The sequence below is a fragment of the Polyergus mexicanus genome, unplaced genomic scaffold (genome assembly GCF_030449975.1).
Source record: "Polyergus mexicanus isolate NDT 795.1 unplaced genomic scaffold, iyPolMexi1.0 SCAF_15, whole genome shotgun sequence".
Lineage (NCBI taxonomy): Eukaryota > Metazoa > Arthropoda > Insecta > Hymenoptera > Formicidae > Polyergus > Polyergus mexicanus.
In genome coordinates this window covers 882,350-909,304 of record NW_027223335.1, presented here as the reverse complement: position 1 = coordinate 909,304, position 26,955 = coordinate 882,350, and the positions used below count along the sequence as shown (strand labels likewise).

The 26,955-nt window shown below is 29.3% G+C and overlaps 4 protein-coding genes across 19 annotated transcripts in view; 1 reads left to right on the top strand and 3 right to left on the bottom strand.

Annotated features, from left to right (window-relative positions):
* Window positions 1–1,212: 1,212 nt before the first annotated feature.
* Lqf (epsin homolog lqf) lies at window positions 1,213–11,195 on the bottom strand. Of its 12 annotated transcripts, XM_070307886.1 has the most exons (15): window positions 11,050–11,195; window positions 9,157–9,207; window positions 7,349–7,458; window positions 5,845–5,937; window positions 5,405–5,663; window positions 5,017–5,216; window positions 4,871–4,922; window positions 4,496–4,658; window positions 4,267–4,390; window positions 3,949–4,036; window positions 3,525–3,655; window positions 3,135–3,435; window positions 2,880–3,056; window positions 2,610–2,630; window positions 1,882–1,971 (listed from the first exon to the last, which is right to left on the bottom strand). In XM_070307886.1, exons 3-14 carry the CDS (start codon window positions 7,361–7,363, stop codon window positions 2,614–2,616), a joined length of 1,620 nt encoding a protein of 539 aa, XP_070163987.1. In that variant the 5' UTR covers window positions 7,364–7,458; window positions 9,157–9,207; window positions 11,050–11,195; the 3' UTR covers window positions 1,882–1,971; window positions 2,610–2,613. The 12 variants fall into 12 exon arrangements, with proteins under 12 accessions (XP_070163982.1, XP_070163975.1, XP_070163976.1 ...); XM_070307881.1 differs by lacking the exon at window positions 2,610–2,630 and having other exon boundaries at window positions 1,213–1,971; window positions 5,845–5,951; XM_070307874.1 differs by lacking the exon at window positions 2,610–2,630 and having other exon boundaries at window positions 1,213–1,971; window positions 11,050–11,194.
* A 421-nt stretch (window positions 11,196–11,616) lies between these two features.
* Cdc50 (cell cycle control protein 50A) lies at window positions 11,617–16,222 on the bottom strand. 2 transcript variants are annotated; one of them, XM_070308356.1, is made up of 5 exons: window positions 16,033–16,222; window positions 14,910–15,740; window positions 14,594–14,759; window positions 14,157–14,213; window positions 11,617–13,214 (listed from the first exon to the last, which is right to left on the bottom strand). In XM_070308356.1, exons 1-4 carry the CDS (start codon window positions 16,082–16,084, stop codon window positions 14,201–14,203), a joined length of 1,062 nt encoding a protein of 353 aa, XP_070164457.1. In that variant the 5' UTR covers window positions 16,085–16,222; the 3' UTR covers window positions 11,617–13,214; window positions 14,157–14,200. The 2 variants fall into 2 exon arrangements, with proteins under 2 accessions (XP_070164457.1, XP_070164456.1); XM_070308355.1 differs by lacking the exon at window positions 14,157–14,213 and having other exon boundaries at window positions 11,618–13,214.
* A 242-nt stretch (window positions 16,223–16,464) lies between these two features.
* Window positions 16,465–22,898, top strand: Swt1 (Swt1 RNA endoribonuclease). Of its 3 annotated transcripts, none has more exons than XM_070308350.1 (15): window positions 16,465–16,552; window positions 16,740–16,851; window positions 16,965–17,202; window positions 17,304–17,889; window positions 17,980–18,144; window positions 18,249–18,505; window positions 18,724–18,966; window positions 19,071–19,292; window positions 19,380–19,610; window positions 19,685–19,880; window positions 19,961–20,079; window positions 20,170–20,327; window positions 20,455–20,589; window positions 20,721–20,945; window positions 21,623–22,898. In XM_070308350.1, the coding sequence occupies exons 3-14, from the start codon at window positions 17,062–17,064 to the stop codon at window positions 20,941–20,943; spliced, it is 2,676 nt and encodes an 891-aa protein (XP_070164451.1). In that variant the 5' UTR covers window positions 16,465–16,552; window positions 16,740–16,851; window positions 16,965–17,061; the 3' UTR covers window positions 20,944–20,945; window positions 21,623–22,898. The 3 variants fall into 3 exon arrangements, with proteins under 3 accessions (XP_070164451.1, XP_070164450.1, XP_070164452.1); XM_070308349.1 differs by having other exon boundaries at window positions 16,740–16,887; XM_070308351.1 differs by lacking the exons at window positions 16,465–16,552; window positions 16,740–16,851 and having other exon boundaries at window positions 16,894–17,202.
* Phyhd1 (Phytanoyl-CoA dioxygenase domain containing 1) overlaps window positions 21,506–26,955 on the bottom strand; it is a 129,417-nt gene continuing 123,967 nt past the window's right edge. For both annotated transcript variants that reach the window (XM_070308358.1, XM_070308357.1), the window contains 4 exons: window positions 22,860–23,003; window positions 22,425–22,538; window positions 22,192–22,342; window positions 21,506–22,028 (listed from right to left, as the gene is read on the bottom strand). In XM_070308358.1, the coding sequence (XP_070164459.1) occupies window positions 21,610–22,028; window positions 22,192–22,342; window positions 22,425–22,538; window positions 22,860–23,003 (828 nt within the window). In that variant the 3' untranslated portion in view covers window positions 21,506–21,609. The remainder of the gene's footprint in view (window positions 22,029–22,191; window positions 22,343–22,424; window positions 22,539–22,859; window positions 23,004–26,955) is intronic.

The window sequence follows — 26,955 nt, the reverse complement described above, 5'->3', positions numbered from 1 at the left end:
AATTATAGATTTAACGATAAATAATACATTGGAATTATTTCCTTGACATTTACTTAGAACAGTTTGAATCGTGCAACTTGATTTACTTGGATAGAAATAAGCCAATACATTCCCTCTTTGCCAATGTATACAGTGAAAGTTTTCTTTGTATAAAACTGTAAAACGCGTTATTATTTTTTTGAAGAAAAAGATGCTGAGATCATACCAGAAAAAATCCAATTATTTTATTTGAAAAAAATTTTGCTTGTGATCTTTATTTATCCATAAACGGATATATATATTGGGAAACAAATTATCTATAATCAGAAGAATATCAGTGATAATTATGAATAGCAAATTTAAGAAAAGAAAGAGCTCAGCAAATTTTTCTACAAAGACGTAAAACCTGAGACTAACAATATTGAAAACGCAGGGTTTTAAATATCATTACAAATTTTCTATGCATCTGAAGAGCGCTACAAACATTTGACAAAGGGGAAGCGATATGCTGTGTAATATTATGTACATTTCCTATATAAATCAAGATATGCCTATAACTTGTCTTATACATAAAGAAAGATTCGTATTTTCGAGTCATTCGTGTTTAAAAAAAATATGATAGCAAATAGGCAAGAACATCTTGTAATCTTGTTATAAATTTATCTTACAAATAATTTCATTTTTAAATAACTTTAATTATTGATGCAAACGATTAAATTGCAAATAACTTTAGATTAGAAATAACGCATTGTTATTTCAATTTATTTAGATATCAATGATTTCCGAATAGACACACTTATTATCGTTTTGTAAATTTGATTTTTTAGCTATGCCAAATCTGCATAAAACATGCTTTGTGTGATTAATTAAAATCCAGAGTCAAGAGATAATAAAAATAATACAGTTTATTCCCTTAGTACTCGTGTCGTTAGCTACTTTCACAATTGCATTTTCGTTTAAAAGTGCCTTGGTGTGTCATAGGTCGCAGTAAGTCATTCATAGAAATGATTGACAGTATATGATTGGCTATGTAAGGAATTGGCATACACTTTGCAACATACTAGCTGCCTTTTGAATTATGGATTCTTTTTTTAGAAAGCAAGCCACAACATTGAATTTTTTATAGATCATAATCGACACATCTTAAGCGTATAATGGCGAACGAAATTATGTTCGATACATAATTAGTGCTTTTGCAAATCACGATTACAGTCTCACGATCTCGTTTTGTTGTTTGTTTTTTTTTTTTTTTTTTTTTTACTATAGAAAACGTGTGTACAAATATAAAACGCATAAACTGATCTCAACGCCAGCGTTATGTTACATTCTTTCCTCAGCAGCAAAAGCAGTATTGCTGAGTAATCTTCCTCTGAATCAATTCATACATAGAAAATATATATTATATAGAGAAAGGAGTGTATATATAAAATCCAGTCATACCTTGGAATCGCTTAAGCGTTTTGAGTTAAAACATGATTTATGTGTTATATCTCTTTTAATCACCCAATTCTCTTAATTATGCGTATGCCATATTCTACTAGTTAGTGTTGTTTAGGTGATTACTTCACGATAAACTTTAAAAAGCGAGTACATCCAAAAAGAAAAAAAACTTGTACAACCAATATAAGTGTGTTGCAATATAATCCATCAAAAAGTAATGCTTTAAGCTATCAATAAAATATTCATTGATAAGGATATCTTCTCCATCTCACATTGATCTTATTCTCTCCATGCATAATTGCTATAATTAAAATCATGTTTTACCGTTGTAACCGAAATCTATACCGTACAGAGTTACATGCAGAATTGCAAACCATATTTCATAAATCGCAATAACTATGAAGCTTTCGATTGACCGATCAGGCTACGAGAGGAATGGATTAGCCACAGAAGTTGTATTCGCTGTCCATGGATCCTGTCGAATCTGATTGATTGTAGGACGGGGCGGTGGAGTCACAGTTGCAAATGGATTTGCTGCATATGACATAGTTGCTGCAAATACATTCATATTCAATTACTAATGTACAATAATTTATGATACTTATTGTGAAAATTTGTTTTAAACATTTAAACATCTTTTAATATATCAATATTCAAGATTTTTGTATCAAAATATCTTGAATGAAAATAAAAAATGTGTCATTTTGTAATATAAAAGAATTAAAAAAGTATAAAAAATATTTTATATTTGTACACAAAATGTAAAATTTCCTGTTTTTTCCAGTATCATGATATTTGTTATTCCTGATTCTAGATATTGATCTAAAAATCTAAATCTTTCAAACTCTAAGTTTACCCAATATTATTACAGTTTAATATTTATTGTCTTATTCTGTGTGTTAATAAATATATCTTATAAAATAGGAAAATATAATCGCAGAACTTAAGAATATATATCTAAGAAGAACTAAATTCATCTATAACAAAAAAAGAATTTTATTTTATTAGGATATTATAAATTATTATATATTCTCATACAAAGAAAGATTCAAATCACAGTATTCTTTTATTGTTAGTTCAAAAAAGAAATAATTGGAACAACATATAAAATATATTGGTAATTATGTTGCATATAATAATAAAATCATGCAATCTCATGCCACATTCTTAATCATATTATTGATACTCACAAACTTATTTCCAATGAAACGCTATTTACAGACATAGGGTATGTTACAGAGTAAAATATACTTTCCATAAGAGAGAGATATTATATTATTATTGTATTATATCGTTTAATAAATATTATTTGAATAGAGATTTCATAATTGGGTATATAATTTTTAAAAATACAAATGTTTTTCTGAGACCGATAGATATGAATTCTGATTTTGAATACTGGACTTTTCTTTCTCAATATTTATACGTTTTATTTATACGAAATGTGAATAAAAATTTACCTGCAGGCGTAGGAGTCGTAGGCTTAATTGTTGAAGCGCTGACAAGGTTATCCAAATTGACGAGCGCCGAGTTCTCTCCTAAAAAGGATTGTGGTGTCTTCTTTACAGCACCGGTACTAGCAGTAAGATTTTCAGCCATGCTTTCTAGATCAAAAGGATCTCCCGATGTTGTACCACCTATTTCAAAATTATATAATTTCAATGGAAAATTAATGCATCATTGGAAAAGTTTGCATGATTCCATGATTCAAGTACCATTATTAACTGTTTGTGGACTGGCTTCGAGTTTTCCTCTGTTGGTGATCACATCAAAATCGTCTAAATCGCTAAGCGGACTCGTCGCGGGGGTATTACTATTATTTTGAGTGGAAAAATTGTTAAAGCCTGGTTCTGTGCCGTTAAAACCGTTCGTAGTAGTGCTAAAGGTGGTAACCGAAGACACCGGCGGCAAATTGAATCCTATATTCTGAGGCGATTGCGCGGCAAAGCCAATATTCTGTGTCAAGGTTGAATTGTTAAAAGATGGCGACGAGGATGTTATACCATCTTGAGCCGTCTATCATAAAAAAATTTCACAGATTGATGAGTTTTTATGAATCTGTTCGCAAAACTCATGGAACTCGTCAGAGAACAAATCTGTATCACCTGCACTTTGCTTGCTTCCGATTCAGTAGTAGCAGCTGCGAATACTGGTGACCAAGGGTCGTTTATACGAGGAGGAGACACGACCGGAGCGGGAGACGGAGCAGGTGCACGCCATGGATCGATAGTGGCCGCTGTAATTAAAAATGATAATTTGATTATACTCGACTATTCACAAAGTTATTAATCGAATATCATATAGAAATCAAAAAGTAAATATATTTTTAATAAAGATTCAAATACAACTTTATTAAATCGTGAAAAACAGTGAAAAAGAGTAACTTAATTTATACCTAACCTGAAGATCCTGAGATCATTATCCAAAATCATTAAAGATGTAAGAACATGCAAAAAGAATATAAATACGGGAATTAAGGAAAAGTTTAATCATATCTAGAAAATATCTCGCCAGAATAATAAAACTTACTTGGTCGTTGTGGAGGAACGGGCGTCCACGGGTCTATCGCAGATGACGTAGTACTCGTTGTTGGAACACTCCATGGATCGTTCTGCGGCTGTATAGAACAAGAATATTATTCAATTATTCTACAAAGGTATCATTCCATCATCTGTACGTTGCTTTAAATTGTACTAATGTCCTTTAAAATTTATCAAGGACATACCTTACGTTCATAAAACTCAGATAAATCCAAAGACTGTGGTGCATCATGCAAAAACGATCTTGTGTTATCATGCAAAGTACGATCGTTTAATTTTAAGATTAGTTGGAATAATTAATAGATACCTGTGGTCTAGGTGGTGTCACCGGGATACCCCAAGGATCAGTTTGTGCTGAAGAGCCGCTCGCTTCTCCTAGATTTACATCGAGTAAATCAAGCATATGACTTTGTTTTTCAGTTTGCGGAGTTCTGAAATTCATATACATAGCATTGATATGTAAATGCAAAATCGACCATTCCTTAGCATCGAATTACTAGATTACATTGAAAATTCTGACTTATGTGATTACTCACTTAAAATCTTGCTGACTCTGACTGAGCGCTAACTGCAATCTAACATCGTCACTGCGTCTTCTTTGCTCCTCTTGTTCCGCTTCTTCTCTAGACATAGCCAAGGCCAGCTGTAGTTGTAATTCTTCTTCGCCTACTGTTTGCGGTCGTGCGGCTTCCAATTCCGCTGAAGGATAAATTTATTGTATTAATTTTTATATAAAGTAAATAATATATCCGTTTATCTCACATATAAAAAGGTATATGGACATACACCAAGATCTGTAAGATATGATAAAAAAAATTAGGTCAGATACATAAGAATTCTCGTCGTAATAATCTTAATTTTGAAGATATAATAAAAGTACTAATATTCATATAGAGTAAAAAGAAATTTACTTGCACGTCTAGTCGATAATTCGGATAAGTGACAAGGCTCCCAATCTTGAAACTGGAAAACAAAATAATAATGCATAAATTATAGATTAAAATTTTGGATAGTTAATCAATAACATTCTCATGAATGGAAGCAATATATTGCTTACATCACTGCTAACAGGTGACATGGTATCTAAACCATCACTTCCAAAGCCGCTAACTGATTGTGCAAACCTCTCTTTTGCTTTCAATGCTCTAGCTCGCTCATTTCTCAATCTCTCGTCATCTTTTAATAAGGCCACTAATTGTTTTGCTTTTTCTCTCACGTTAATTCCTTGATCTTTATGCCCATCCATATATTGAAAATCTGTGAAATAGCGATTGGACTATATTAGGAAAAAAAAAAAGTACTTTTGAAGCAATATTATTATTTCTAATTATTTAGTCTGTGTTTTAATCTATCAATTTACAAATTTTTAATGCTTCAATAATATATCAAATATGTAGAAACATATAATTTCATATATTATAGAATAAGATTCCAGCATTTGTTACCTTTTAAGGTTTGGATGGCAAAAATATTCTCTTTGCACTGCTGCGCTACCTTTTCACTTCCCGTCTTAATAAGATATTCTAAGAGAACTAGAGCTTTATATACATGTCGCCAGTTTTTCCCATGATCATTTAATCTTTTCCATAGCATTTGCATAATTTCCGTAAATGCTACAACATTGTATGTTAAGTCGGCAATTTCTGCCATAAGTGTACTACTTGGACCCCAAGGATCATTACTGGTAGCTTTTCGTACAGCTTTCTATAGAAAAGAATACTTATTATCGATCAAACTTTTTGTGATACCCAAAATTTTCATATATTCAGATCCAACTATTTTTTTCTTCTTAATTTTATAGTTTTCTTTTTTAAAGTTTCGTTATCATTTTTACATATTAATAATAAAGAATACCGAGTTATATAAACAAAAATTTATTAATTACCTGAGCATTGCTGTAATTATGGGCAAGATTCATAATATCTCGCCTAATACCTGCTAGATTCACCTGCATAACGTCTTGACCTTGTCTTCTCATCTAAAATATTATCGCTATATGTTACTCAATTGTAGTATTATGTATCTCACTTTTAGAAACTTCCCCATATTTATTATCACATTCAAATGCGAAAAGTATAACACCATATATTAGACGTTTAATGTATAAATAAATTTTTTATGGAATTTATGTAATATAGAGATCGTCTCATAGTTTCTATAAATCTATTTTATATAACTAATTTCTAATAAAAATAGTACGTACAAATTAATTACAATTTACGATGCAAGTAACATCTGATAATAAATATGGGTATTTATACAAAACAGTTTATATAAAAGCTATGCAATTAAGTATATATGTTATTTCATACACTACAGAACTAATAATATATAAAACCAAATTATTCATTGGGATACATTTGGACATATAATTAATCAACAGCAGAAAATATTTGGAATGTAAAACCAAGCATGCAAATTAAATTATTTGTTACAAAACAAAAAAATTGAAAAAATATATAATTTATAGAAAGATTATTATCGTATATATCATTAATCTTTCTACAAATTAAATATGAATCATGATACAATTGCAATAACTTGATAGCTATCATATATATTATAATTTCTGTAATAAATGTTACTTTATTAATACAAAATAATTATAAATCAAATTAAATATACAATTACAAAAAAGGGATATTTGAATAAAATAATTCTATATCATCAAATAAAGAAAGAAGAAAGATACAATATACCAATAACAAAGCATTTTCAATTGTAAATTATATTTTTCTTTTAAAAACCGCACTTTTCACCATACACTTCGCTTCATCAATTTTCCAATAATATGCATTTTAAAATGTATGCTTACGTACTTGGTATAAAAAAAGTTGTCGGGAATATTTTGAGATCAAAGAAAATTCATCTATTTTATTTCTTTGAATCTATGTTATTACATAAGACAATTTTCTGAGATGTGCCTATATATAATTTATAATTGTCGTCATTTAACTTTTGTCTTTCATATAAGTATCATTTACAGGACTATATGGAATACAGTGGCAAGATGTAAAATCAAAATCGAGCCCAAATAGTTATATAACAATACTTAATGCAATACTGACTTGCATAATGTACATTTGTCATTATCAGTTTCACACTACCCATCATCATTATGATATTATTTAGCTGGTAAATGTTGTAACTGTAAACCGATATAGGTGCGCCATATACATATAACAAAAAAATTGATAAATTAAAATAATTTGAATATAGGTCACATAACATATAACAATAATTTTTCTGATAAAAAATAATAAATTATTTTTACAGAGATTGACACATATTATTTACTGAAACACAGAGATCTTCTCTAATAATATGCTTTAACATCGAGTTTGTTAAGTAAGTGCATTTAATTCATCAATTGTGAACACTAAATTTACCTTCTGCATTGCCATTCTTGACTAATGAAATATCGCTGGTGTTGTTGATGAAGGCTTGCCCAGAAATATAGAAAACTTCCAAATACTCCGAATCACAACAAAAGCCTAGACTATCAGATGACACGATAAATAAGTATCGGAAATTTGATGTACATTTACCATATTTTAATGCATGACACATCATCTTGTATATGGATGATAATGACACATTTAATTGATTAAATATACTAGTATTATGCAAATGAATATTACATGAAATTTTATAATAGCGAGAGCCAATAAATTTTTAATAAACAAATTTTAAGATTATGGATGTGCACAAAAAAAATAATAGTAATATATATATATATAGGGTGTCCGTAAAAGTCGGGATCAAATTTATACAATACGCTAATAAAGTTGAGTAGATAAAAAAGTTAATATAAAGCTATTTCCCCGAAAATGCTTTATTAAAGAGTTATAAGCTTTCAAAAATAAGAATACAAAATTGTTATAACTTTATTAGAATCTTAAATTATATTAGACAGAATCGCTGACTGGGAAATATTAATAGTATTGAATATTATAATAGATAATTCGCAGTTATTGTTTACATATCTTGATGTCATATACGATTTCTAGATTTTTATCACACGTCTTTGCTTCTGTTAGACTTTAATTTGTTTAATGTTATAATTCTGATTGCCTTTTATTTCCTTCGTCTAATATTTAAGTCGTTGTGATTTTATGTTTGCGATTACAATGAACAACTACACATTTTTTCTGAATTATGCGATATGCATATGTCAGCGTTTCTGTCTAACAAGTTATAAGAATAATTTTACTCGCTTATTTTTGAACGCTTATAAATCTCTAACAAAGCTCTATTCAGACATAAGTTTATATAAACTTTTTTTCACCTACTCGACTCCTCCTTTGATTAACACATAAATTTGGTTCTGACGTACACCCTGTATTTAATATATTTGCAAATCGCTAGCATGAGAGTAGTGGTTATAGTTATAACAATTACAGCAGCTGTCAAAGAAAAAAAAGAAATTTGTATTCTGTTTCTAAAATAGGCACAACTCATACGTTTTCTAAAGATTTTTTCTTATATATCATATTATTAATTGGTATATATACCTTGTTTTAATAATATAATTTACACACTTTTTCACTAAGAAAAAATAAATATATATAATTACACCCTCATACATACATTGTACATACACATACATAGCTAAATATTGATTTACAACACATACATTGGCTCCTATGGCCTTTACAAAATGTCATCATCTATATATTATTTTACAAGATTAAGAATATTCTGCAAAAAAATAGTTTTATAGTAATTAAGTACCATGATGATATTAGAAATCAAAAATCTTCTGTGCCTTTAATTTTTTCGAAAACGAGTGCAGTTATCTTTTTTTATTATATCTATTATTTTTTTATGTATTAATATAAAGTTAAATTAATTTATTTTATTAATTTATTAAATTCAAGTTAAATTAATCTATCAATATGCTAGGTAACAAACAAAATTGACTATATATGTATATAGAAAAAATTATGACATTGTATTTAACTTGAAAATCTGAAATGTTATTATATTTCATGCTTATTATGTCGCTATTATTTACAAATAACATTCTTGACAAGCAAACCATTAAATTGAAAATAGAGAGAGAGAGAGAGAGAGAATATAGCCTTTTGAAAAAATCTTTCTTTTACATAGGGAAAAATAAAACCTATGCTATCAAGCCCTACTTGCAGATGATATAATACATGCAAAAAGTTTTACGGAAAAAAAAATTACTTACTTTGATAGAGGTAAAGATGTACACCTTCCTTTAACAAATTTTACTGCTCTTCTGGAAAAAAAGAGATCTTTATTATTTATAACATGCTTATATTATTGTGTTTGCTTATCTTATCATAGCAGTTTGGCATAGGTAGTATTTTATTCTTCATCGGAGCAATGCGTTATCTCATTGTCAATGTATATGTAATTATTAATATGAAAAACTGACGAGAGAATTTTTCATGATGTCTAATGATCAAATTAGCGGCATCTTCAGATTTTATTGTAATCTTTAGGATATTTGAGAATGAGTTTGACGTTATTATCTGTGCTTCTTTAAAAATGATAATTATTATTAATAATACTTATTACTAATAATTATTAATAATTAATTAATAATAATTATTAATAATAATTATTACTAATAATACTTAATAATACTTATCATTTATCATGTTTATATATAAATGATATATCGATATTATTATTTAAATATATTTTAAATCTATAATGGCAGGATACATACGCTTGCTTTCAAAACAGCAATAATATCTACTTTATAAGCTGGGCATGACTATGCAAATATCACTACTGAGCAATGTTTACGGAAAGTGAAGAGCCAAAAGATTGCCAACAAAAAAAAAAAGTAGAAGTGTTGTATTAAAATATATAATAAGATGTGGAATCCTTTATTAGGTTTCCTTCTATCATGTTAACAGTATTATACATTGACCATGAAAGTATTGATCATTGTCTTCTGTACCCTTTTGTATCATATGGTTAATTTTGATTTAACATATACACTAGCTCGCGTATTAATGTTATAATATTTTTATTACAATTGTATTATTGCTCCAAAAATATTACAAATAAAGGGATTATATATTCAAGTATGTTTTTTTAAAAATGAAATAGAATCAGAATACTTATTCGTTATTAAAATTCGCAGTCAGATAGAAAGCTTTAACTATACAATTTAAAAACGTAAGTAAACGATGTCCAGGTTCATATGAAACAATGTCACATAGATGAGCAGAGACAATGATGGAATAGCAGGAAATACACACACACACACACACACACACACACACACACACACACACATATATATATATATATATATATATATATATATACACGAGAGCAGGAAATTATTGCTCTATTGTACAATTACTATTAAATATATTTAAAGAGATTGTCGCGGGGGTCGCGTCGCGAATTCTTGTTACCGTAGATTGACGCCGAGCCAAAACGAAATCGCGGATTGAACGCTCTCCGCGTCAACTGTTGGATTTTCGCTCGCATACGGTGTCGAGGCGAAGTGAACGTCAGCGGGGGAGAGTAACACGCTGGCGAGAAACGCACGAATGTATTCCCTGTTGTTTAAAGAGCAACCTCGCGTCGCGGCGCGCGCTCATTCACTCGGCCAGCCGTGACTTACCCGAGAGAGCGGGTTGGAGCGAGTCGAGCGTATGCACGTACGTACATATACACACATATCATCGATCATCGGAGGGATCCTCGCCGCGAGTTAGACACCCAAGTAGATATACATGATACACTATGTCAATTTCGCCAGGTATCGCACGTATCCTCCTCTCTCTGTTCCGATTTCGGAGCCGGGACTCGCGGGGGTGACGGGCGCGGTCGTAAACGCGGCCGTATAACGTCTACGAGGAATGCTCGTGAAGCTGTCCTCCTTGCTCGTCTTGCTCGTCTCCTCGCGGAAGGATAAATAACGGTCGCGGTGAAACGTCACGCGTGAGATTCCTCGTGTGTTGGGGCGATCCCGTTGCGTCCGCTGTGTCTCATCGTCTCGCCTTCGAGTCGCGATCACTCAGTCGAGCGATGACTATGAGGATGACGAAGATGACGAAGAGGACGACGAAGGCGACGATATTTTTGTACTCACCTTACGCGCGTGTTGGTATCACTCGGAAATTTTGAGATGCGGAACTTTCGGACCGATCGGGGAGAGACGAAATAATATAAGACACTTATGACAAGTCCATTCACAGGCACTGACGAATTACTATGGTTGCAAGATGGCGCAAGATGGCGCTCGAAAATATTTCCGCTCCGTTCGCCGCGCCGAGCATCGCGCACGAGCGTTGCGTCGCGTTCATAAGCGATATTCCGTGTTCCTAATCATTGTAAACGCGATTACGAGAAGAGAGATATAGATATACGTATAAAACAATCTCGTCTTTTAACTGTAATAATCTCTTTTTGTCACAGGTATACATACGATCGTTTCGCGCGACGATTAGCATCTTAAATAAAACTTCATTTTCTTAGCAATATTTTTAAAAAATGCGCATATATTTGGAATTTCATAATTTTTTTATTCATTAATTAAAACTTGCTAATTATAATTAATCATCATAAACACTTTTATAGAGAAAACACATGAATTTTAATAAGTATTCTCTTATCTAAAAATGAAGGAATCGTACATTTTAATTATTTCTTTTTATTTGTTGTTACATTCATAGTCGACTAGATTGATTTTACAAATATTCTATTTATACTGCAATTTAATTTTAACGATTTGTTTTTAAACTATGACAAAGAGTAATCGTTATAAATCTTATAAATCTCTTTAATTAGATGCTGCGCACACAACACATAATGTACATATACAGTATATGTGGTCATAGTACAGTTTTTAGTTTTTTAAGGCACAATGAACCAAAATGCAATCCTGAGAGCATTATATTTTATCTCTATAGAAAAGTTTAACTTATTAAACTTTAAACTTATTAATTTTATATAGAGACACAAATATAGTAAGACATGAGAGAAAGTATATTCAAATATTTATACTCAATTTAAAAGTGCATCAATATTTGAATCCTTTTAGAAACCATGCATTTGATATTAAAATATTATAGTTAATTTATTATTATCGTCTGATTAATAATAAATTTAAATAGTAACTATATTATTATTAATAATGGTGGAATGAAAAAAACATAACATAATTATATATTACTGAAAATATGTACATAACACTTTTTACAGTAACACAAGTAATTCCTGGAAATGCGCGCAATATATTCTATTTTTATATATATATATATATATATCTATTTTCAAAACATTTATAAAAATAATAAATATTAATTTTAAAGTAACAGCATCAATGATCTTGTTCATGCAATGCAACAGTTTAAAGAAGCTTTTGTATATTTATAAATTTTTTAAGGATATTAAATTTTTTTATCAGATTATATTAAAGTTATTCTTGTGTATCTGCGTGCATCAAAGTTAAGCAAATAAAATGCTGCTGAAAAAGAAAAACTAATTTTATAGTTATATTGCATGAGAGAAACTATTTACACAAATATATTTAATATAATTTTAGTTTCTATATCTTTATATTTTTAAGATTCAAGATTTGAAGTAAATATTTTATAATTATATCAACACACAAATATGCATAAATGTAAATAAATGTGCATCTACAAAAGCATTAAAATGCATTTTTTTTTTTAAATATAAGAGTATTTTACAAAAAGTTTATTATTTCGCAAATGGAATATTTTAATATAAATATTTTGTTTTAGTATTGTACAGTCATTTGTATAATATTTCTGTTTACTTTGCAGTGTCTCGTAATAGAATTCATAACTCAATTAAATATTAACAATAATTATATATGGACAATTGATTGTTAATTAAGCTTCAAAAATCTTTAACTGGGCTTGTACTTTAAATTTATAACTTGTATATATAGTTCCAAGAATATATAATGCAGTTACACAAATATCCAATAATGTTCTACATTATATAACAATACTGAAACTCGGTTAAACAATTTTAAAAGATAACTATCTTTTAAATAAATAAGATATTTTTTATTTGTTGATTGCTTTATCCTATTTATCCATATTTTCGTTTATGATAATTAAACGAAAATAAATATAGTTAAATGGAAAAGAATCGCTCATCTTAAAACAACATACGATAGCCAATAATTTATCCATATTGATAAAGTTATACTCGTTTCGTTAGTAGAGGAATCATTCCTAATGATATTCTGTAGTTGGAGTCACATCGATCATATCGGTGGTACTAAAAAACAGAAATATATATATGTGATAAATGCAAACAAAAACTTTTACACTATTGTGTATGTTCTTGATGATAAAATAACCAGTAATTATTAAAGTACAGAAGAAATTAAAATGTTTATAAATGTAGCACACATATGTAAATTAGAAAAATATATATATGTTGTACAAATTTAAGTAGCTTTTTTTTTTTCAGGACATGCTACATGCTTTTTATTATACTTATTCATCTTTTTTGATGGAAATTATTTATATCATAGTTTTATGATATGCAGACAGGCATTGTGTTTTTATTCCTTAATCTATATTTTTAATATATAAATTATATCTTTAATGTGTACATGTAAGAAGCACAAACCAAACAAACATCACAAAATAGTACATTTTAATAAACAATTTATTTTACTTTGCGCCTATTAACTTCACATATATCTTCTAAAAAAAAAATAGCTTCTACAAATGTACATCTTTACTTTCAGACAATCATACATGTAATGATTATGTGAAATTTTTTTGTCCCTTTAATTATCACATAATTATATAATTAATAAAACGATAAAATGAGGATCATTGTACAATATATTAAAGTTGTTCTATTCTACTCTATTAAAGAAAAAATTACATATAAGAGCGTTTTAAATATGAATATCTTATTCTTTTGCAGAAAAATATGCAGAATGTATGCAGACATATGTAGAAAAACACATATCCTGGCAAAGTACACGCTACACATAAATATGACTAGCCGAGCTAATTATTAGTGTGATTCTTTTATTTATTATGATTATTATTAAAATACATATCTCTTAGTATATATTCTCAGTACTGAAATAATTAATTATGACAAAACCTTGCTCGATTGGTCATATTTCATCATACACAAGACAATATTTTACACATCAATTACAGAGGGTAGACATAACACAATATCACAAACACTTACAAGAACATACATGGTGCCCTAAGTATACTTTCTTGTAGTCGTCTTTACATTAGTTTGCTGTATAACATATACCAGATTATATTATCAAATCATGTAAAAAAAAATATTGAATAATCTCTTAAGAATATTGAAATATCTTTCAATTTAATTTAAAAGATAGCTTATCAAAATGATAAAGATGAATATTAAATCTCAAGATAATATATTGCTTAAGATTGATACACGTTTACGCATTTTCACAATTACACAAAGTACATTTGTGAACATTAAAGATATTAACACATATTTTGTTTTTATATACTTTATATTCGAATAATCAATTGTTCCTTCACCTTTATGTCAAAGAAATATTATATCAAAGAGAATATTTTTATATACTTATTATACATATGGACAAGAGTGAAAGACATTATATGGTATATAAATATGATTGTTACCTCTTGGAACATTTAATATGTATAATGAGCAATGCTATGCCCAACACTAAACACAAACTTCCCACAACAATGTAAGCAATGCCAAGGAAAGGATTCTTTCCTCCCAAAAGTGAAGTTGTGCTTAAAATCATCTTTTTCTTCCCATGGAAAGCAGATACTGAAAATGCTGAAAAGATTTGTTCAAATATATTATCTAATTTCTACAAGCTAATATCAAGAAAAACAAAGAACAATACATGAAAAAGGCATTTATCAAGTTTGAATTCTTTAACTTGTAATTATTGATTATATTTAAATTTGCTTAAATTATACTTACAGTATTTGACAGTAAGAGTGTAATTTCCCGCAAGTAGACCACCAATGAATCTATCTTGACTATGATCAACTCTACGATAGAGTTTTCTGAAAGTGGGTAATGCAGCAGTTCTCATCCATACAATTAAATCCTCATTTTGGAACCCATTATTATCTTTATCTTGTTCATCCAATTCATAAATATGTTTAGTCCAGTTCTTAGGTTTTCTAAAGTTCCTAAATGCTTCTGTCAGATTTCCCTCAGGATTTCTAAATTTGATATTTTTATCAGATGGCCAAGCTATACCAGTTTTTAATAATGGCACATATTTCTTGTGCGTTTCAGAAAATAGCATGAGTTCATCGCTAAAAAGTGAATTTGCGATGGCTCCACATGGGGCAATAGGAACTTTAGTATCGTTTACTTCTTCATAGGCAAATGGTTCACAGTCACTCGAGACGATATCGCTCAATTTTCCTAACAATTGATTGTCGTCTCGAGATTTTACATATCTACGATGATTCTGGTAAAAGTTTGTCAGGCCATAATACATGTAAACTTTGCCAACAAAGTCTACAGGTAGTGTGAAATTTATTTCACACCAACAGTTACGGTTGGGGTTTGCTGCGATTACATCTGCACATTTTATAGGCTGTCTATTGTCTCCAAAAATATTGGTGGCGTTACAATTAGTGTAATCTATAGTCTGTTCCTTAACTTCATCAGAAAAATAAAGTAGTCCTATACCCACTGGAATAAATGCGACTCCAATTACAAAAAACGTCGGTAGGACTGTGCCAGCTGTAAGTATTGGTTGCCAGGCTGGTAATCGTTGCTGTTTGAATGCGCTATCTGTATGCAATCAAGTTGATTCATATATGTGTACAATATATGAATATTTTATATAAAATAATTAAAATGATATAATTTGCAATATATATTGCTCAAACAATTCTATGAATACATAAAATTATATTGAAATTTATCAGTATAATATCATTAAAATTATTAAATAAAATACTAGTGTACATATATAATACGGTAAAAAAATGTATAAAATTCGTGCAAAAGCTTAATCGATAATTGTGAAATCAAGATTTTTAAATCTTTGACAATCATCTTTGATGATTATTGAAATATTTACCTGATGGTTTCTTCGATTTAGGCACCGCATCGACTTCGCTGATGGATGTCATGATTTATCGATGGCAAGACAATTAATATTTGACAAGCCTCAATAATCTAGTGTCACGTCTAACTGTTATCAACTGCCATTTGTAAAGTGAACGAAATGACATACATACGATATACGATACGTCAATTACTACGAACCTTTGACTACATAAATTTATATAGTTAAAGCTACGAACTACGAATCTATACTATAGTGTACGTGACGTAACTATAGACTTTCAGTACTGGCAATGAATATCGGAACGTAGCCCTGCGACCTGCGAACCCATTTGTTAAAGATCATTTTCATAGGTTGGACGAATAACAGCTGTGCATGTGACTTATATGTAGTTATAAGTACAAACCCGCCTTTAGATTATTATACGTCTATTTATATAACGCTTTTTATATATAATATTACACGATTATCATCTACTTTAGCTGATTTAATCTGGATTTTCAAATTTATATCGTTATTCGTGTTTTATCATGTAATTATTGCATTCTAAATAATGTGTTAACAATATTGACAATTCTGAGCAATGCAATTATTTTGATCTGTCATGGTTATCATATTGGAATGATATATTTTTTGCATGCTAAGAATTAGAATGTTTTATTAATTTTCTAAATATTTTTAAATATTAGTCGACGTGATTTATCGATTGGAATTTTCAGTGACGCCATGCGTTAACAATCTGCCTGCGTCTACCAATAAAATCGTGTTTACAAAATTGAAGATCTATAGTCTATCGTCTATCGTCTATTCGAATAACAAATTGTTGTTGGGGTATGACCTCATGCATTTTGTATTTACATATGTCTGGTTGGTTATTATATCGCGTTTTATATTGCGTTTTTAAACATTAATTGACAACGGATATTTACTTTGCCAATCATTAGAAGACAACCAGACCAGACAAATAATACCAGAAAAGTCAAATAATATGGTGTAATCTTGTGGATGCTTTATTTTCACAAATTTATTAATGCCTGATATATGTTAAAAATGATGAAACAAAAATTACCAACCAATTGGATTACCGTCGGTTCTAAAAGTCATCCGGACAGAGTTTATTATTTTAATGTGAAAACAAATCAATCTTCATGGACTGAGCCGGCATTGGATGAAACTAATAAGGTATTTTAGTTTCTGTTATTATCTGTAACTTATCTCTGATGTAAATTTCTGATTTATGTATTGTCATTTCAACATTTATTGTATATATATAAACATTTCAGACAAATAATAAAAAACGTAAAAGACGTCGTAAAAAGAGAGAATCTCAGACAACAATAACACCCGAACACAATCTTGTGGATGATGAGACAGTAAGCAAACAACAAACAAGTGATAAAACAAAAGAGACACCACAAATGAAAGCAATTCGAGAAAAAATGCTGCAAAAGTTAACTGCCAAAAATAAATCTTCTCTTTCATCATCAAAAACTTCAGCAAAGTTGACAGAAAGTGAAACAGTTTCTTCTTTAAAAAAAACAAAATTGGTAAAGAATGATGAATCAATGAAATCTTTGGATAAAAATGATAACAAAATAACAACATTCACACCACAAATGTCTGTTCTTTATGAAAAAATTCAGCAGCGAAATTTAAATAAATCAAATCCAGATAAAAAATTAAAGATGAACATTAAGAGTAAACAACAAGACTTGAACATTACGAACCAGGTATCAATGAAAGTACAAGAGAATCAAGAAAAGAGTACCGGACACCAAGAAACCATGAATCGAAATAAGAATAATGTGGAACAATGTTCAAATAATAAAATACAGAATGCACAAAAATCACACAACCAAAATATTTCAAGTAATTAACGCAATTATACATAATAATATACTTAATATTTTTGAATATAACATTTTATTATTTAAATCTTAAAATCAATTCCTTGTTTAGAGAAAAAAGAACCAAACCTCTTACCAAAAAAAAATATTGCAAAGGAAAGGATGCGTGTATTAAGAAAAAGTTTGAGTTCTGATAAAGAGAAATTAAAAGAAATTGGACGTGCCATAATCAATGAAAAGGAGGCTCCGCAAAAACTCAGCAAAAGATTATCTTCTAGTAAGCAAAAAATTTTATGGCTTTATTTATATTGTATTTTTAATATTTGAAAACTTTTTCTATGCTTTTTTTAACAATATTTTTAAATTACTTTGTTTTTACAGACAATCACAGTTTAGAATCGACATGTGTTTATAAAAATGTTGAAGTTCGACTTACAAGATTACATAACAAAATTCTAAAGGATGTAAAGTATAAAAATAGTATTACATTAAATAACGATAAATCACAGATTCGACAAAATAACGAACCAGTTGTCGATAATATGACAAAAGAAAAATTAATAGAACAGGCTAAACAAGAAATTCTATATGAAGAAATGGATTGGGAACCAATAAATGATGACGACATTACATTGGAGGTATTATCAGTGTAATTGAAACATTAATTAATTTGTGTATCACAAACAGAATTTATGTGAACATAGATATATCTGATTATTATAATTGTGTATCTATTTCAGCTATTTTTATATTTTTCACTATCTTTTTAAATTTACATAAATTAATAATTATTGTATTTTATGTATTTAAGTATTGAATAGAATATAATATACATTTAATATATTTTTTTATATAGGTCGAAGTTGTTAGAACACAATTAGGCAAAAAAAATCATGTGGATAAAATAAATTATATATCGGGAAATACTGTAGAATTAATACAGCATAACAGAACAGAGCCACAAGAAAAGAGTCCACTGTACATTGTTGTGGATACAAATGTATTTTTATCAAATCTAAAAATTATTGAAGAAGCAAGAGATGCAACATTTAAAAATTATCCACGTCCTTTCATTGTAATTCCATGGACTGTGATACATGTAAGTATAAAATATTGACATAATGAATATCTATTTTCTCCTCTTTTTTTTTCTTTGACATATTTATGAAAATTTTAATGCTATATTTTCATATTTTGTAATAGGAACTAGATTATATAAAAAATAATAAGTCTACACATGAGATATGTATAAAAGCTAGGAAAGCTATATCCTTCATTCATGAACAATTTTCCTCTAAACATCCACGTATCATAGGCCAAACACGAGAACAGGCAGCAAAAAATAAAGAAGACTTTTCTCTTACTTGCCCAGATGATGAGATCCTGCAATGTTGCTTACAAATTTGTCAATTACAAAAATCTGTGGTAAGATGTCATTCTATCATATCATACAATATACAAGTATAATTTATTAAGGAATATACCATATTCATTCTTACTTTTTGCAAATAGGTTTTATTGTCATACGACAAAAATCTCTGTAATAAAGCGATGGTATATAATATATTGGCATTGGGACGCAACGATCCTCTTGAGAAAATAGATTATTATGATGTGAACGACAAAATAGTTAATCATTTAAATAATGATCCCATTGAAGAGTCTGTCTTTAACAACGAATTACATTTCACGGATGATATTTTTGAAAATACAAAAGCGACTATGAAAAACTTTCTGTCAACAGTATGTATTTTATATTAGATTTTGAGTCCACAAGTTTTCATGAGCTGATTATAAAACGTATTTTGTTTTTACAGATTATCATCAAACAAATGTCAGAAATTTATGGAGAAGCAGAGTGGAAGTTATATGTCATTATAAAACCACCTTGGACTATAGTAACTGCATTAAAGTGTGCTATAAAGCACTGGATCGCCGCAATAAATGAATCATTTCAAAGATGTGCTGAATACATTTTGAAAGAATTACTTCAAGGTTTTGAATATTTACCAGGTATGTAACTTATAATCTATAGTGTAATAAAAAATATATTACATTCTATGATGCAAGTTTAATCTTGATGTTATTTCTAGTTGGTGGTAGGAAACTAGAAGATGTGGAATACATTTTAGAAAAGTGCAGCGATCTAGTACAAGTAGTCAATGCAGATAAATACTATGAACTTATGACACAAACATTTGATGCGATTATGGTAACGCTTAGTATATTAGCATATATTTTTGTGTGGATACACTTTATATTTATGATAGAATTAACAAATTTTGAAAATTGATGTTTTTAGGAACTTAAGAAGAAATGTCGTAACTATATCATTAATATACAACAAAAAAGATTACACGACAAGATAGGCATTGCAGAAGATATCAAAGAGCAAGAAATGAGAGCGGGAAAAGTATTCCAATGCTTTCAGCATATCTATAATTATGCACGTGACATATGGTGAGATTTTGTTTTATAGTACATACCATACATGTGTTTTTGCGAAAAGTGTATTTTGAATATCGTATTTAATATGTCAATATAATATTCTATTGTTACTTATTATTTCTTGTACTCTTCATGACAGTGGTACGGCATGTAGCAATGCAGGAATGGCGCACTCTTTTAACTTCGAGCCTTCATCATTGTTACCTGCAACTATAGAATATTTGCGACCAGAACTTACCAAAAAGGTGGTCGATTTGACACAGAATCTCAGCAAGTAAGTTATTTTTTAACAATCGATCTCTATTGAATACTGATGGCATATATTATTTTAACATTAGATATTTTTTATGTATTATGTATTATTCATATTATATATATATATATATATGTTTTTTTTTTAATTAGGTTACTGTTGCAAGCCGAAAATTCCAATGTAAAATATCCAACATTAATTAATTTGCAACAAAATTTAAATACATTTTTGCCTGACATAGAGTATAAAACATTTGATGTGACAGTTTTGGATGTATATTACTGTATAAAATTAAAAGAAGAGCCATTGAAAACTGGATTAAAGCAACTACAAGAGTTAACTACACATTTTTGTGCATTAGCTGTTCATACATAAGTGTATGTATATTTTATGATATAAACCTCTCTTTAATTTATGTTGTAAAGGAGTGAGAGCATACAAATATTTACGAAAACATGTATATATACATTTATTTTAATAAATAATATATTTATATTTTTATTAAATGATATAATGACAATTTAACATTGTCATAAAAAGTATATGAAAGTACAATATTTTAAAAAAGTAACCGATATGACACCATTGAAAGATATTGTAACTGCATTTTTTAGTAAGAGCGTTGTGTGACAATCTTTGGCTAAAATCATATGAATTGCGTACATGAAAAGTGTATCGCTCCAGGAAAAAAAAAAAAAAAAAAAATTTGCGAGCATTTCCGTAAAAATTCACATATTTCAATATAATTCCGAATTTGAATACAAATTTTACCATTTTACTCTTTCAGAAAAAAAACTATTGTACAAGCGAATCTCTTGAAGAGTTACCATTTTGCAAAAAAATCTTTCATTGGTTCGATACTTTGACACAATGTACAAAATAATATATACAAAAAAAATTATTTGTTTGTTATCACTTCTAAACTTTATATAGAATGTTATTTTTTTTTTGTCCAATGAGAAACAACGAATTAAAAAATATAGATAGTAAAATTATACCATGATACGACGAACAATAATTTTTTAAATAAGTACAATACATCTAATTTCTATAGAGATTCGCAAAACCTCCAGCAGATGGTTGAAGCCAATTCTCCTTTGAATAAGAAACATGTTTCGTCTCGATCACATGAAATGTATAAGCGTGTCTCGATGTTTCGCTCTTGTTGGGATAAGAAAAGTGTACTACTTGACCATGAATAAGAATGCAAGTTCCTTTGCGTATCGATACAGGCCTGAAATTACTTAATGGATAGCAGGGCGCTGCTCTATCGTATATTAGTAATTCTTGAGAATTTGGATCTTTGTTTCTTATGTAACGTCTATGCACTCCGCTCTGATGTGACCCCGGGGCGATCCATAGACATCCATTTTCTTGCGTAGCGTCCTCTAATGCAATCCAGAAACCCACGAGTTTCATTGGCTCGGTATATAAATACGATGCATCCTGATGCGTCGTAACTGCAAGAAAATAAGTATCATATAAAGCATTAGACGCCATGCTTATTTCATAATGTATTTTTGCTAAATTACACATAGATATCTATATATATTAAATTATATAAATTATCTCTTATTTGTCGCACGATTAAACATAAAAAATGAAAGTAATTAATTTAGATACCTTCCGAGCCTGTTCCCGGATTCTTATAAATGTACATCGACTGACATATTGCCGGTTCTTGATACTCTAATTGAAAAGCGACTTCTTTAACTCTTTCATCGAAAGAATATTTTTTAAAGATAGGATGTAACCAATGAAGTGCATGACCCACCTAAAAAGTATAATGTGATTACAAGATAATTGTTTCAAAATTGCAAAAATTGATTCAGTTAGATATTTTCTTTCAAGTTTACTTTGTTTAACGACACTCTTGGATGAACCTTCAATTTTCCGTCTTTGTCCAAAGCTTCACTCTCGAAGAAAACACTCATTTTGTTAGCGCTATCCAAAAAGTATTTATCTTTATTCTAAAATAAGACAATTACATTATTTTTGTTAATATTATACAAAGTTTTGAGTTTCATCTATAAAGAAATCTCATGAAATCAGCGGAAAATGGACACATTGCGTTTTATATGATTTATATTCGTTCTATATATATATATATTAAAGTAAGTGTGTGCGCGTGTATATATCTGTTCTTTTTCTTAACAAAAATCGTCTTTCTCTCTCTGCAATTATAAAAAATAATATTATTTGTTCATTTTCCACCGATTTTAATCCTTCGTTGTGCAAATAATTTTACACTTTATTAATTTCATAATTATCTAGTTTCATTAAAAAAATACCTGTTGTAACTCTATTGTATTAAATATCTTTCTTTCCGATTCAGGTGGCAGCTTATTCGTAAATTCTTCTCCACAGGATTTTAATTCTTCGATCTCCTCTGGATGAAAAAAATCCTCCAAGATGACGTAACCATTTTTCTGAAACTGTTAATTGTATACTCAATATAAACGTTAGTTTGGAATTTTCAGATTATGCATCATTTAATAAATAGTCTCGCTCTGCAACTTAAGATCCTATATAATTTTTGTATTAGTGATTCGTAGAAATTATTTCTCGTATTATTTATGTCATTTTGTTTCAAATTTAAAACATTTAGTTAGATAATCGATTTAATTAATACATTTACAAAATAAAATAAGAGATCACATTTTTCCAATTTCTTTCAAATAAGTGCAGAAAAAAGATAAAAGATGATTAAGAGAATTTTCTTTGATTATATTTACTTATTCTTTGTATTATATTTACAAATAGAACAATAGATTTATATCAAGAACAATGTATAAGGTATGTATATGGACGTATACGAAGCAGAAAATATTCGAGAAAATATTTCTCGATTCATTGATCCTTAAAGTAATTGGCCGGCAATAGTTGTACTAAAAGATTCGATATATCCCCGTTATGTAATCGTTACGTAGTATAATTTGGATGAATCTGGAAATGAGACGAATTATTTATTTATTCGATCTATCAGCGGGATAAGATAAAGAGTAGCCGAAGATATCACTTTTTAAGTTCAAAGTTCAAAGAAATTTCATTTCCGGTGCATCGGTCAGCTGATCGTCTGACTGTCTGATTCATCGCGCAGTACTTGTTTTGAATAATATGCTATACAACTCTATATACATAAATAGATCGCGGCCGAGATTAGGACACCTAAAAATAATCACGGGCCATTGCCTGTTTCAAAGGGCAAACGGACTTCTCGAGTACGTTTCTGGATTTTTTTCCGTTTACATTTATTCTGCGTCTTATATTAATGCTGGCTATATGCTATCAGATTACGCCGTACATATATAATATATATCAAGAAAGCGATAAATTGCTTTATTACTGATCTTTAAGATAATCCCTTACAGTCGCGTTAACATATGTTATTAGATACATTCTCCAGATTAGTCCGCGACGAGGAAAATTAAACCTAATTAGGGAAAGCTTTCTTGACGCCACGCCGTTGGCATTCGGGTTACCTGTGGAAAATGGGTCTGTGTATGTATATGTCAGCCGACTAAATATTGTATATTATAGATAAAACCTCTGTATGTCTCTTAATTATTTATATCTTAATTGCTTTATTTTCTCATTTGGCGCTTGATTAGACCCAGATTTCGAAAATTTATGTTTCTTAATAATCAACTATTATTTATATTCTTTAATTTTCTCATTTGGTGTTGATTTTATACACAGCTTTCGAAAATTTATTTTTCTTAATGACTATAATTAGCTGTCATATGAGAGAGGTTGTGATATATATATATATATATATATATATATATATATATATATATATTGCGTTTTTATTAAAATATCTTTAGTCTAAATAAACATGTGTATAAAAATAAAATAAAATGTTTTGTACAAGGGAGAATATTATATGAAATATTCGATGAAATAGATATGAAATAGTTTTGATTCATATTTTACGTGTCAATATTTATTATATTTATACTAGAAGTTAGTGTGTGTGTGTGTGTGTGTGTGTGTGTGTGAGCTTTTTCTCAAACGAAAACAAAATATCAATTGCATGACGCTTAATTTACGGAATCATTTTATGAACATCTCTCTCGTCTTCGTGGCATAAAGTTGCGAATCAATTTATAAACAGACGATTTTTTTCAACGGCCAGCAATGCTGCTGGCTCAAAACACCTACGAAAATCTACCTTCGCATCTAAAAAAAAAGAGACATTTCCGGTGTATTATTTGTATATTACATAATTGGAAAAAATGCGCTGAGTGCGTGATATTGAAATGTGAGTTTAACTAACGGATTCGTAAACATCTCGGAAGCTATACTTCACGATCATAGAAAGTCTTGTCATTTGATAGAAAGCTATGGTATATTCTTGCTCAATGATTAGTGAACCTTTTGGACCTTGGTAGTAAAGATGCCACGCGGAGAACATTTGTCGATTGCGCATCGCCGCTCCGGGTATTTACGAAAAGTTATTTGCGCAATTTATGTCGGTGATACGAAACACATTATTGCATTCTCCACAGCATTGCACGTTTCTGCGATAAAAGAGGGATATTGTACAACGCAATGGCAATGTTATAAGACAATGATATCTATAATTTTTCTCTGCTTTGTGTTGCCCTCGTCTGAGCTCTGGCCTTTCCTAATCTTCGAATTGTTATAATCTACTAAAGTAGTAATCATTTAAACAAAGATATTACATTTTTAACATTTTAATTAAAGTTGTATATAAATCACCCTTTTTGTGATATAAGACTTTTTTTGAGATATTCTCTTTTTCTGAGAAACAATAATGTTGTAGTGAAAACGCAAGATGAAATAACTTGGTGGAGAACATCATTCTGATTTACGATTGTGCGATATAATAATTTTTAGTATCTCAAATATTTATAATTTATCCATGTAGCTAATATAAAGTGACAGATCTTTAATATTCCACGTCAAATTATTAATCAAAACATTGAATTGCAATAGAAAAAAGAATAAATCTGAGAAAACTTATAAAATTTAATGAAACCATTCAATAAAGCCACAATTAATATTTCATGTATCATAATGTAAATTAGATTATAATTATTTTGCAATAAATCAACAGAAAAGTTAATAATTTTTCAAGATTTTTTTTTTTTTTCAATTTATCATACATATATAATCTTCTAAAAATTGTTCATTTACGAAACCGTTAATTAGGCATTTTTAATCAAATGTTTTGAATATAATGATGGGTGCCTAGATTAATAAATAATCATTTAGTTTTTAATTATGTATAGACAATAAGTCAATTCTTCTATAACATGTATCTGTGACAAACCTAATCTTTTTTTTCTACGGATAGAATGTAAGCTGAAGAATGTTAAACCCGTTTCTTATCTGGCGTATATGCAGGCATGTCGCAAGCGAATCCGGTAGCCAAACTCGCGGTAACATACCGCGTGCATCAACGTAAAGTTATATGGGCGCGAAGTGCATCTCGAAAATAGCGTAGTTGTCGACAGGTGGGTGGTGGGCTACGTCATCTCGTTCCCGCGTCGACGTCGCTTTTTCTGGAATTTCGTCCGTATATATGAATGACTCAAGTGGCATGCGAAAACGTATGAATCGCGCGGATGGGAATAGAAACGCGAGCGAACTCGTGGGCTTTCATTCTTCGTTGTTATCCTCGTTTCGAGCCGCGATCGCGAAGAATCATGGACAAGGTCGCCTTTGCTATTTTGTATATTAATCTATACGTATATGTTAAGTCTGGCAAATGAAAAGAAACATCTGAATTTTAAGGCTTTTTGATCCCACCCTATTGTTCCCCTCTAATGTTTCTGTTGCATTGATTTAAAAGAGGGCAGCTAAACACACTTTGTCAATAATATCATTAGTATTTAATCTTGAAATGTGTGTAAGAAAATTCTCTAGCTTCCGATTGTTGATTCTTTGAAATAATTATACAAAATTAATATGTTAGAATGCTATTTAAAGTTATCGTACTAATATGTTTGATAAAACGTGCGATAAAAAATTCTTCATCATTCATTATATAATATACAAAACAAAATACCTCTTTTTTTATCGGTCTTCAAAAATATACAACGATAATATATTTCTTGATCGTCATTTTTACTGAAATTTAAAAATAATTTCTGAAATTTCTAAGGTCGACGAAAAAATACTTTTTGTCAAACAATAATGGCCAAACAATATAATCTGATGATTCGATCGATGACGCGTATTTTTCCTCGAAAGTTTCGTTCCTCAAGTTCCATTTAGTTTTGTCAATCTCATTTTTAAAATACAATCAAACTTCTCTAGATACAAATACAAAGTTAATCCTAGTGTTTTTCCGTATAATATTATGCGAACAATAATTTGTGTATAAGAATTGATATAAATTATTATTAGTAATATTCA

Excerpts from the sequence above, each read along its gene's own strand:
- Cdc50 (XM_070308355.1), bottom strand. The coding sequence starts at position 16,084 with ATGACATCCATCAGCGAAGTCGATGCGGTGCCTAAATCGAAGAAACCA. Across the intron at positions 15,741-16,032 it reads TAAATCGAAGAAACCATCAG|ATAGCGCATTCAAACAGCAA; the intron begins GTAAATATTTCA and ends GATTGCATACAG. Across the intron at positions 14,760-14,909 it reads CACTCTTACTGTCAAATACT|CATTTTCAGTATCTGCTTTC; the intron begins GTAAGTATAATT and ends AAATCTTTTCAG.
- Swt1 (XM_070308350.1), top strand. The coding sequence starts at position 17,062 with ATGTTAAAAATGATGAAACAAAAATTACCAACCAATTGGATTACCGTC. Across the intron at positions 18,506-18,723 it reads ATGACGACATTACATTGGAG|GTCGAAGTTGTTAGAACACA; the intron begins GTATTATCAGTG and ends TTTTTTATATAG. Across the intron at positions 20,080-20,169 it reads AAACATTTGATGCGATTATG|GAACTTAAGAAGAAATGTCG; the intron begins GTAACGCTTAGT and ends TGATGTTTTTAG.
- Lqf (XM_070307874.1), bottom strand. Across the intron at positions 5,664-5,844 it reads ATAATTACAGCAATGCTCAG|AAAGCTGTACGAAAAGCTAC; the intron begins GTAATTAATAAA and ends TCTTTTCTATAG. Across the intron at positions 1,972-2,879 it reads TACGACTCCTACGCCTGCAG|CAACTATGTCATATGCAGCA; the intron begins GTAAATTTTTAT and ends ATGTATTTGCAG.